The sequence below is a fragment of the Vicugna pacos genome, chromosome 14 (assembly GCF_048564905.1).
Source record: "Vicugna pacos chromosome 14, VicPac4, whole genome shotgun sequence".
Lineage (NCBI taxonomy): Eukaryota > Metazoa > Chordata > Mammalia > Artiodactyla > Camelidae > Vicugna > Vicugna pacos.
In genome coordinates, this window is record NC_133000.1 from 45,773,837 (window position 1) to 45,786,879 (window position 13,043).

At 39.8% G+C, this 13,043-nt stretch overlaps 1 protein-coding gene across 13 annotated transcripts in view; it reads right to left on the bottom strand.

The window, feature by feature from the left end:
• The window catches only part of KLF12 (KLF transcription factor 12), a 407,719-nt gene that overhangs the window by 59,002 nt on the left and 335,674 nt on the right, over nucleotides 1-13,043 (bottom strand). For 12 of the 13 annotated variants that reach the window (XM_072976354.1, XM_072976357.1, XM_072976356.1 and 9 more), the window contains one exon: nucleotides 12,567-12,629. In XM_072976354.1, coding sequence (XP_072832455.1) covers nucleotides 12,567-12,629 — 63 coding nt within the window. Of the gene's footprint in view, nucleotides 1-5,449; nucleotides 5,518-12,566; nucleotides 12,630-13,043 lie in introns of those variants that run through there. The other variant, XM_072976362.1, reaches the window with a different exon arrangement.

The following is a 13,043-nucleotide window of genomic DNA, read 5'->3' on the forward strand; positions in this document are numbered from 1 at the left end:
CACTCTTGTCCGAGCCACCGGAATCCCCTTCCTCCTCATCCACTGCCCCAGCATTCTCATTTAGCCCTCCGCTTCCGCTCTCATAATCCTTTCTCCAGAGTAGCCAGGATGAGCCTTGAAAATATACACATAGACATCTGGTCCTTTCATTCTCCTCCCATGGTCCTGTTACACCTAGACCACAGGCTGTGCCACCTCTGTCCCGGCCACCCTCTCTGAACTTACCGTGTTCCACCCCCGCCTCACACACTTTTTTATGTTCCTTGAATTCTCCAAATGTGTTCCCACCCCAGGGCCTTTGTGTGAGTCGTTTCAAGCACCTGGACAGTTTCCTCCAGATGCTCACACAGCTGGCTCCTTCTCACTCATCTCCCAGCTGGTGTGTCCCCTGCTTTCCAGAGGTTTTCTCCAACCAAGCCCTTTGGATGGTTCCAGTCACCTCCAACCATATCCTGGTTATACTTTCCTCAGAGCACATGTCACCCCTAGACATGTGCTAGCTTTTTATCTTACTCGGCTGCACGGTAAGCTCTGTGAGAGTGGGAGCCCGTCTGTCTTACCTAACACAGTATCCCCAGAGTGCAGAAAAACAGCCAGATCATTGCAGGAGCCATAATTTCACTGAATAAGGAACAAACAAATGAACACAAAAATTCTAGAAAGTGATGATGATGCTATGAGTTTAAAAAAAAAACCCAATACTTCTGGCAATTTTAAAAGTGATCAGGTTTGCAAGTGACATGGAATGTAAACACTTACATTGCAACTTAAAATTAAATACAAGTGAAGAAAAAGAACAAAAATGGTAAGCACGTAAAAGCCCACAAGGCAGGTAGGCAGGGAAGAGATTCAGCTAATGCAACCTAGGAAAGCAGTAGGCTTTAAAATAAACAAGGAACACAGGCACATTCTGATCGCTACCCTCATTTTCTAAAAGGTATGCTGATCCCTTCTGGTATTTTCTGAAGCTCCCCCCCCAGCCCCCTGAAAACCATCATCACAATTGTCAGTAACATTCAATCAAGTCTCCCATTCATTCAGGAGAGGAGAGAGGGGCCGACGCGTGAACTCACACAAATATTCCCTCCGGATTTTCTCACCTTTCCAGGACAGTATGCTTTGTTTTAGTGCTCCAGGAGGCACCCTCCACAAAGACTACGGTGGGAAGAGTGCCCCCTGGGGTTGTGCAATATGGCAGTCCTGAAAAGTGAGAACTGCCAGCCAAACGTGGCAGGACATTTCTGGCTGTCTAGACCTCTTTATGAGGGAGGGTTTTCCCTTTAAAATGTCCCAAGAAGACTAAAAAAAAAAACGTTAGTGCTGTGTACAGCCAGTTCCTAATAACCAAAATGAAAATGGGCTAAATCACACATTATTCTTGAGCCTGGTGTGGCACTGGTTTTAAAGCTATTAGGCATAACTCAGGGGAGTCTTGGGGTCCCTTCCTCTTAATGGTATTCCCAGGACCCTCTGCTCTCATCCCAAAGGTCTCCCTCCTACCAGTGCTTTCTCAAGAGACAGGAGAGCATCAGCCAGCCACACAATGCAATGAGAAGATAGCCTTCGAGGAGCTCCTGAGGCAAGAATTGAAATACATGGTGTGGATTATGGAAAAGACATTCTCTCTTGGCCAAGCTCATAATGATCCCTCCAAATAATTGAGACTGCATTGTACAGGAGGACTTCCAACGACTTCACAGGTGTTTTTATGATCAATGACAAGGACACTGTCCACAAAATTAGAAAATCCCCGCTAGGGTCAGCAAAATCTCGTAGGGAATACTGGCACACCACCAGTGCAGAAGGGGACAGACTGAGTCTAGTCCCACCTAGAGGCAGAGACTGAGTCAACTGGCGGCATTTCCGTTTTTTTTTTTAAATAATTAATTTTTAAAAGTTGAAATCTAATCATTTTATTTTTTTTAATAATTTTTTGTGGGGGGGAGGTATTTGGTTTACTTGTTTATTTTTAGAGGCGGTACCAGGGATTGAACCAAGGCCCCTGTGCATGCTAAGCATGAGCTCTACTACTTGAGCTATACCTCCCCCCAGGTATAGTCAGTTTACAAGTTGTGTCAATTTCTGGTGTACGGTATAATGTCTCAGTCATACATATACTTACATATATTCCTTTTTATATTCCTTTTCATTGTAAGTTACTGCAAAATATTGAAAGTACTTCCCTGTGCTATACAGTATGAACTTGCCGTTTATCTGTTTTATATACAGTAGTTAGCGTCTGCAAATCTCGAATGATACTACAGCAATGCCTCCTCTCAAGATCACGCCTGAGCGTTCACGGCACACTCTCCATTTCCATCTATCAACTTGTACCTCTAGGTGGCAGCAACTTCCTTCTGTTCTCCACACCCTTGCCTTTGGTCTTTTGTTTCCTACCTCCAGTATAATTCCATCCTTCCTTCTCTTTCTCAGATAAACACTTTACAGCCTGTAAAGTTTGGGGAAGATTATTGTAAACCATTTTCACTGTAAAAAAATCAGTCCATTCCCTCGGTTAAGATAGAGGGTTCTTCAAAGAATACAAAATAATTCAGGCCTAAAGTGAAAAATAATAGAAAGCTATTTTCTTTCTTTCTCCAGACCTATGAACTCTAAGGAAAGCAATGTTTCTTTTTCCTTGCAGTCCTCTAAGGAAAAAAGGCAATGAGTAGAGGAATGGAAAAATAGGTGGAATCGGAGAGATTTCTATTTTACAATAACATTAATTTAATCCTATGGGGAATTAAATCATTGCTTTCTAAAGGGTATAACCCCATATGCCCATGTATGAAGGTGTTCCAAGTATACATTATAGGATGGAAGAGAAGATTCAATGGTCACACAGAATCGGTAACATACAGAGTTACCCTTCTGTTTATTTGACCTTCAGAGAAACTGAAGTAAACTGGCTTCCTCTGTAACCTAAAAAGCTATCATTTCTGCTTGGAATATAACCTGTACCCCTTCCTGGAACATGAATTTACCTCACGTATCAAACCACAGTCCTACCCACATACACTCACCTGCTCAGGATTCTAAATTGTTACAGTTAAGAACGACCCAAGATACTGTATAGCACAGGGAACAATATTCAGTATCTTGCAATAAACCATAGTGGAAAAGAATATGAAAAATATACATGTACAACTGAATCCCTTTGCTGTACACCAGAAATACAACATTGTAAATCAACTGTACTTCAATATAAATACATATATATATGTGTGTGTGTGTGTGTGTGTATATATACACACACATATAAATATACACACACACATACACACACACACACACACACACACAAAAGAGAAGGACCCAAGAGAGTTGAAGTATAGTCTTATTTGAGGCTATAGTAACGGCTGGAATTGTCAAAAAAAAAAAAAAATCACCTAGTCAGTAGTACCTAGGTCTTATGAAGTACTTTCTTTCAAGGTGACACTATGACACGTATTAACCTCTCTTGCACTCTTCCTAAGACCTAATTTAAATATTTTGGGTCAGACACCATTCATTCATTCATTCATTCAATAGAAGCATAAGCACTGATTTTGTGTAAGTGACAAATCTATACCAGAACCCAAGCTTGTAGAATCAAGCTTGCTTTATTTCATAGGAGGTTCCTCTACTTTATTAATCTTTTCACAATAACTAAGTATGTTTGGCTTTAAAGGCTGCATTTTAAAATATGTGATTCGAAGTAGGATTTCTGGGAAAATGGATGGTTTAAATGGATTAGGGTCAAAAACTCTAAGCTTCAATAAGAATGAAGTTTATGTTGATGAAATATTCTTATGTTTTGGACATTCCAGGGTAAGACCCGGGAAAAGCCACTGAGTTTAGTTACTAATCGTAGGAGTGCCTTCATCTTCCAAAATGTAAGAAAAGATTGCTTTCATGGACTAAGTTCATTAACTACCTTTAATGGCAGCTTCTAGTTCACTGGGTAACAGAGCAAGTGGACGGTGCTGGTTTATGAAGCATCGTCTTTCCCATCACTGTTTGGTACTAGCACCTCCTTTTCCTTTGGGAAACTCCTCATGATGCATGGTTTCAATGGGACTGTTAACCAAGGCACCCTCCCCAACTCGGCCAAGGGCTGGGCACCAGTGCCAGGCTGGCTGATCACACTCTGGTTTCCTCTACTGTCATCGAGGAGCTGGAGCTGATTCACTCTAGCTCTGCACCTGCTTATTCAATCCTGCCCCCTGGACCTGGGGTGCTGTCCTGCTCCCTGGGTTTCCTGATGCCCAGCTCCTCTGTTTTTCCTTTGACTTTGTAACCTACCTCGTATGTCTTTCAACAAAATTACCTTTTGCTTAAGTTAGACAGACTCAGTTGGTTTCCATTACTTCCAACAAAAGAACCTCATGTGATAAAGGAGACTGAAGTGAATGAAAATTTAGACAGAGGTAATGGTTACAGACAGAGGGTTCCAGCAGAGTCCTCAGTTCTCCAGCTACTTACTAGCTGAGGGCTTATATGGAGCAGCTGTGACCAAAACCTGTGTGCTGTCAGGTTGGTTTTTCACTTGGAGGTAATTACGTCACACACTAGCTACAGTTCTTTTAAAACTGATGAAAAGAAATACATTAATTATGAGGATACTGATCCTTCCTTAGGTAATCTAGCTCCATGCTAAGAAACGTAATACATAGCCAATGTGAAGGAAATGAATGTGAAAACTTTATGAAAACCTAGTCAGCTGAGAAAAATTATAGTAAGATGAGGAGGTATTTAATGTTAAAATTGTTTGTTCACTGTCCATGTGTATATTGAGAAATCTCCATGGCCAGAAAGGTGACACTGCCAATAAGACTGATGGATGAAAAATCAAAACAAAACTGCTGGTACCCAAGCCTTCCCAGAGGGAAATCCCCTTAAGATTTACAATTCTGAGTGGTATTTCCAGCACATTCAAGAATACATAAGGGTTTCAATGATGAGGTCCTAATATTAAGTCATTATTCTTTCAAATATATATTTAGAAGACAGCTTTGGTTAGCTAATTCTTTAGCCTAAGTATATTCACTGTGAAGGACAGTGGCTTGTCTAGATGCTTATAAAATAAGATCTTTCCTCATTTTAATTTGATATGTTAATTATAACATAACTTTTACCGGCGCTAGCATAGATACGTATTTTTCAATATTAGGACAGGTTTTTTTCTGCATTATTCATTAATGACTCCCCACAGCCCTTTATTCTGCCTGTTTCATTATAACACAACCATTATTTTCAAGTTCTACATGTGAACAAGTTGAACAGGGAGAGGGCTGTGATGGAGGGAAATGCACGCTGCACAACTTAAAACTATAAAGAGCTGGAGTTCAAGGTGCTTTCCCAGAGTGAATCATGAGTCCTGATTGTGTGAATGTTAAATAGCCTTTATGTTGTATAAAACCAAGCTAAGAAACAACAATTACGTGAAAAATACTAATCCCAGAATGACAAACAAGTCATTTTGTTATGTTTCTTCTGCTTTCATTGGACTTCATTTGCTCTTCTCTTTCTGGTTTCCTAAGGTAGAAAATTGAGATTATTGATTTGAGATCATTCCTCTTTTTTAATACATGCATATAAGGCTATAAATTTCCTTCTAAGCACTACTACTGATGCATCTGACAAATCCTGGTAAGCTGTGTTTTCATTTATAGTTGACCTTAAAAAAGACAGATTTGAACTATGTGCATCCATTTATACGTGGATTTTTTTCAATAGGAACGCACTACATTACTACACCACCTGCTGTTGGCTGAATCTGTGAACGGAGGACCGTGGATACAGGGGCTGACTGTACACAGACTTTCAACTGTGTGGGGTCAGCAACCCTAACTCTGCTTCTTCAAGGGTCAACTGTACTTAAAAGTATTTTTAAATTTCTCTTGAAATTTCTTCTTTGACTCATGCATTATTTACAAGTGTGTTGTTCAGCCTTCATGTATTTTTCGATTTTTTCAGACAAATCCTTTTAAATACTGAACTAAAATTAGTTAATACGTTTTATTCCACGACAGTACCACACCTAAGCACAGGGCTGAGGAGATGCCAGTAATAACAGGGAGTCCACCGACATGCCCAAGGAGACAGTAATGTGGTCCTGGGCACGCAGGTTGGTAAAAACAAATTACTAATGGACTTTTAATAGAAAAATGTCTCATAAGTGGTGACCTTTTAGCTCAGCATGATCTTATAGCCTTAATTCTCCCATAATTAGAAAATAATTGTAGAAAATAATCTTCTTTAATTTTTCCCCCAAATCATCTTCATAAGGGACGGAAGCAACACCAGACACAGGAATCAGCTGATGTTAACAGAAATGTGAAACACTTTTATCATGAGGTTTCTTGCTGCAATTCTGGGTAATAAGAGAATTTAAGAAAATTAAACCAAAGGTCGTGAAGAAGGTTAAACTGAAAGATGGCATGCAAGTTTAAAGTATACAGAACTGTCTCCAAGCTAAATTTGAGGAGGTGGTAGAAGTGAAGAAAGAATTTAAGAGCTGGATTATAACCAAAGCAGAGAGATGAATTTGGAGGAATTTTAAATGCAGCAACACTGCAGAGGTCCTTCTTTTCATTGCAATTCAGTAGACAGACAACCTGCAAACTGGTTCATGATTCTATGAACTGTAGCCCTCTTTCTGAATGTGTTGTCAAACCTTGGAGAGAACACACTTCCAAATGAAATCTAAAGGCAACCTGCTGTTACTTATTTGCCAACACTTATGAATTGGGGAAGAAAAAAAAAAAGTCCAGGCAGGCATTCTGGGAACTGGAATTTTCACATATTAAAGTTCAGACAGAGTATCATAATTTTTGCCCTGTAAGTCAAGAAGCAGTGAAAGGCTCTGGTAATTAAAATAACATAGTCAATATTATCTATAAATAATGAGCGTGCAAGGATCTGCAAGCTGATGAGTAAACATTTTGGCAGGGAGTAACTGCCACATACTGGAATGGAAAGCAATGTCTTTATCAGGCCTTTCCTATTTCTTCTTTCTCTTCCCCCACCACATCCATCTCATGGGAATCTCCCAGACAAAAGCCTTCTGCTTAGCGTGTAATGAATTAAACATCCATCTTATTTAATCTGCAGCATTTCCCTTGCTCTGCCCACAGGTAATGAACTGCCACGAGGCAGAAAGACGACTGGCCAGGAGGGCAGAGCCCTGGGTGCAGAGACCCTCCCTGCCTCGAGAGAAGCCCCTGACCACGGCAGGTAGACAGATGACAGCTGCCTTAATGTTCAAAACGGCCCTGATCTGCTTCCAGAGATCCAGAAAACTCCAAGCATGAACGGTGTCTTATTTTACATCTCACATCATCACAGGCCTGTTTCCGATTGCTCACCAATTTTCCAAGAGCAATTACTTTTTTATATCACTTGGTACTTTACTCTTCTTTGAATATATCACATATGCGTCTTTGCTCAGTTTTGTGTGACTTGCTGGCATGCAACACATTTTGGTCTTTGGAGCTCCATTCCTACCTTTGTAAGGTGAGGGGTAGAACTGGACTTGATGATGCTTCCAGCTCCTTTCCAGCCCTGTAATGGACCACGATTGCACTTGGAAATGTTCTCTGCCTCCTTAAAGGGCTAGTTCTACATCAACTTTCTGAAAGGTTTCCAGTATCAACAGCTCTACCGCCTTCCTCTATTAAGGCTGAAAGTTTAAACATGAAGGAACATTCTTGTTTTAATGACAAAAATCCATACTCATTATATCCTTCAAAAGGATGCTATGAGGTCATGCAGAACATTTATGACTGTATGCATATAAATGTTTAAGTTCATTGGAGCACTGCACATCCAACAATAAAACATCAAAGTGTGAAAAGGCTCTTCCCACCCTGCGAAGAATTTGTGACACAGAACTGTTTGCTTCCAAATGTGAAATAGGATTCACACCCAGGATGTGTCATAATTTGCATGGATACTCCTATTAAAACTGGAGTTTCTTCTGTACACAGTGACAGAACATCTCAGGCATGTTGGTCAGAAATGAATCATAATTTAGACTGGTGGCAGCAGCAACCAGTTAGTTAGAGAAAATTAATCCAATTTTATTGATGACAATTCCTATTAACAATGCCTAATCTTCTCCATCTTCACATACGTAGTCCATAGTGTCTATTACATGACACACACATATCTGTGTCACACAGTAGCCCTGGATGGATGTTTTGGGTACACAGCACAACCAGCATTACCACCATCATCACACAACTATATGCATCCAAGTCCTTGAAAACTTTGGGACTAGAGAAGGATGGAGGGCAAAATGGAGAAAAAAGCATAGAAAGCTATAAATGAGCTTATGTATACATGTATGTTCTTAATCCGCACACTGTTCTGGAAATTTGGGGAGCTTTAAATCAACTTCAGTGTTCAGTACAGATATTCCCCACCAGGGAGATATCCCCTCCCTACCCTGTTCCAATCTACACATCTACACCAAATACAATCTACACGTCTACACCAAATACAATCTACACATCTACACCAAATACAATCTACACGTCTACACCAAAAACAATCTACACATCTACACCAAATACAATCTACACGTCTACACCAAAAACAATCTACACGTCTACACCAAATACAAGTTACAGATTTCTGGAATAGCTTTGAGAAGACAAGAGCTGAAAGATGACTTGGAAACAGCCACTCTCTGTGGGTTTGATATCAGACTATAACAGCTTCAAGCAAAAAGATCTATGAAGAAAAAAAGCCTACTTGCATATTCAAATCTCTCATAAGGTTTGCCCCATTTCCCTCCATCTGCCCCAATGGGAGCAAGATATTTTTTCCTGGCATTATCATAGACAAGAAAAAACAGAATATGCTCTTCTCAAGGTTTTATCACCACTGGACAAAGGAAGGTATGAAAGAGGAGAGCTGGGACACATGACGTGGAGGATGAAATTCACATCCTGAGCCTCAAAGGCTTCCTCAATCCTCAAATCAACAAATATTCCTAGAGTGGGAGGCCAGTGAGGGGAGAGCCACTGTGACGGGCAGGGTTTACGTCTGGCCTGGGTGGCTAACTCTGATTAACAGAATATTAAATGAGTTGTACAATGATCTCATGTTCTTTATTGGGGTGCTAATAAATCCTGCAAGAAGTTCTCAATGCCACCCTTTAGTCCCTGGGAGTGAGCAGTTACAGCTGACCTGCCTCATCTGTCATTGGCCTTCTTACATCCTGGTGCTTTCAGCTCCTTCCTGGTTATGTACATTTTTTTAACCACATTTTCTTTCCATTCCAGCAGGTTTGTTTGTCTTGAACAGACATTCTTTTCCCCACATTTCTTCAGCTCCAGAGGCAACGCTGCCACAGGAATGAGGCCAGAGGAGGCCGCCTCTCATATTAACATTACACAAAGAAAAACACTACTTAAAATGTTAAGCCGTCTTTACTCAATGGTAAACGTTGGTTTGATAACTCAACCACAGCCATCAACATTTACAATCTCCCAACTGTCATGAGTTTCCTAGGCATAACTTAGAAGTTCAAGCTTTTTCACCTCTTAAAAGTTTAATTGTTTATTTGACGAACAATCTTTTTTAACTGATTGGAGCATTTGCTAACTTCACAGCATCAGCCAACATCACATGCATGTAGTGTTTGCAGATCTAACTTAAGCCAGAACCAAGTCAGTATTCAACTTGGCATCTAGTTCTATACATTATCCCAAACTTCTTTTCTTGAGGGGAGAACAGTGATCACTTTCCTTTCATCTCCATGGCTAGTGTAAGTATTTAAGCCTCCAGGATTTTCACAGCCAATATTTCACAAAGAAATAGCAAGTGTTTATCACTTAACTAGCTATAGACACTGGGTGATTTCACTGGGCTTCTTCCTAGCCGGTGATTTATTTCCACGTACCAGCCTCACAGAACTTACCTGAGAAAAACTCAAGACAGTATAGGTAATAGGATTTTTAACTAACTCATGGCCAAATAAAACACACGTATTAAACCCATGTATGTTCCTACTAGAGTTAACTGAGAAATGTTTCCAGGTCCTTGTATATGTGTTTCAACCTACAAAGGAATAGCTTTGTTGACTGTCTGCTTTTCCTATTAATTCTGGGTCTTTCCTTTAAACCCTTCTTCCTGGGGGTGGGTTTTCTGACAGTCCCTTTCTTTATACTTGCCCCCTTCCCTACCACCCACTCCCAAACTAGTCTTAAGTACAGTTGATATCATTTTCCTCTGAACATTATCCTATGACCACATCTCTTAGAGCAATATCCACATTTTACAACATATTCCATGTTATTTGTATGGTATCATATAATACAGCCTATTATATACGTCTAATATCACATCCACACCCCACTGTCCTAGAAGACAGTGAGCCCCATAAGGACAGAAACCACGTGCTGTTACTTATCTTTCTAATCCAGTGCTTTTCACGGTGCCTGGGAATGTAAATAAATGTTACTGAATAAATAGAAGTTGAGTTTTCTCAAGGATAGTAGTAAAAATCCTTTTTTGTTTTTCTTGGATTACTTCTCTGAAGATAAAAGTGGTTTAAACTTACTAGCCAAATGGCGTGCGATGAATTACGTAGGAACAGGTTATCAAGACTCAAAATACTCCAAAAAGGAAAAGTGAAGGAAAGAAAATGCATTATGTACTCAGTGTTCCACATTTAGATGCTGAGAAATGAGCTGTGGAAATCGGATCGCATACCTGACAATGTTGTACTTTATCCATTAGCTGATGCTGCTCACTTGAGCATCTTGTATTGTCTACATGTAATGAAGTTTCCTCAGTACCACGTGCCCTGGACTGAGATAGAATATCAACTTCGTGCAGTCAAAAGGGGACCTAATTTCCCCCTTTCCTTTTATGTAATGGCCAAGAGTATTATTTACCCCTCAGCTTTCCAGGTTTGACAGGGAATAATGCGCTTTAGTGACTGTGAGAGACCAGGAGGGATGCCCCAGCTTTTAGACGGTATGTAAGCAAACGGCTGTTTCCCCTTTGCTCCGTTTCCCTCTCTGTGTGAAAAAGAAAAGCGTAATATTTAACAACATCACCAAGCTATTGTTAGGATTAATTAGATTTAATGGGGGAAGGGAGACAAGCTGATGAGGCACTATTCAAATTCAAAGAATCATTATTTTGTGTCTAAAAATAATCCTGATTTAGGAATAAAGTTAATTTGGAAGCTCAATCTTTGGTAATCATCTTCCACACTTAAAAAAAAAAAAAGCCGTTGTTTTTAATCAAAGTCCCATTCTAAGCACAATTCAATGAAGGAAGAATGCAGACCTTCAAATTTCCATTCACCTTTAAAGACCGTACACAGTTCAATTCTTCTTTTCTTTTCTTCTTCTTTCCCCCCTCCTTTTTTTTTGGAGCTACACTATATACAGAAAGGTTAATGTTGTGAAATGGAGTATTATAAACAAATATGGATTTAAAATCTACATTGATTTCTTTTCTTTGTTTCATATGAAACATTTGTGAAACACTTTACATTCCCTCTTTAAAAAGTGAGTAATCAATGTTCTGGGGTAGAAATAACTCTTCTGGTCATTTCTGGTGCCAACTAAAAATTGGCACTTGCCATCTGCCTCTACAAGGATTAAATCATTAGCCACTGCAGCCACTGACATTTAATGTACCCTGAAAGGAGTCCAGGGTGGAGATCAGGAATGAAGTGCTCTGGGCTCTGGGGAAAACTGGTAGAACAGGCCCTCAGATGGTTAGATATTTTCAGGAGAAGACTGTATAAGCCCCAATTCTTGTATCTCATCATATCCAGAAAAGCACTAAAATCATTATTGGAGTCATATGCCCCTTGTGACTAGCAGCAACCTTCTGCAAAAATGTGTGCTTGATTGCATGCATCCCCTTTCATCAGAATCACTCAGACACTGACCTTCCTCCCTACCTCCTTGGAGCAGTTCCCCAGAGCTATCTGAAATGCTGTCTCCCGGCTATAGTCCTCACTCTGCCCCAAATAAAACTTAACTCACAATTCCATGTTGTGCATTTTTTTTTTCAGTTGACACTAGTAAGTTCCATCTCTATTTTTGTTCTCAGGAATTAGTCAGTGAAAGATCTTTGTATCCCTCAAATTAAAAAAAAAAATCCTTGGATATTTGAGGCTAAAGTCAGGAAAAAGTCATCTAAATAGTAATCATCAAAATTAATAGAATAGATTAATTTACTATGAAAATCTTCATGAGAAGTAGAAGTTGGTACTTGAGAAAAATCTGAGTTGTTGCTTAAATCTCACTAAAAAACTAAGTCTTCAAAAAATGAGAAATATTCTTTAAAAATGTAACAGTTGATAATTCTGGGAAATATGCCATATCTGTTAGGAAAAAAAATTGTTACAGTTTTTGGTGAGTGAAGACTTTTGGCTGGAGAGGAATTCTGTTCGTGTTTATTTAGAACTTTCCAAAGGAAAGGGAGATGATGTAGGTCAGTCAGTAGAAATGTAGTCTCTATAGAGAAGCAGGAATAATTCTCTTTTACACAGCCCTATTACAATTTCCCACAAGACTTACAAATTCTCGTAAGTTAGACGGTACACTCACCAAGCAAACTTCTGATTATTCATTCGATTTCCCCGGACCCTCGACACTGGGGACGGATGTACCCTGTAGGTAGATGAGAGTAATCCAGTCATTAAAAAAGCATTTTCCTGATTACAAATGAACAAATACAAAAGGATCTGGCTTATAAATGACCTCTTTTAGATCTACTTAATGTAAAACACCCCAGAACTTGAACATCTCTTAATAAACGGATGCAGTTAAATTTCTATGCTGGCAGACCTGCAGTCTCTCTTTCCTCCTGAACCACTTTTAACATAACTAGCATGTGTCACAATGTTCAGTGTGACGACCCCCTCAAAGTAGGACCACCAGTTTTAACAAACTGATTCATTCATTCAGTCCAATAAAAAGTTACTGCCTTGCTGGGTTTAAGACTGCGTAAAAGTAATGTAGGGCTGGTGCTGGCCCTCAATGAGCCTTTCCTGGAACCTGCTCCCACAAGGAGGACACAGAGTG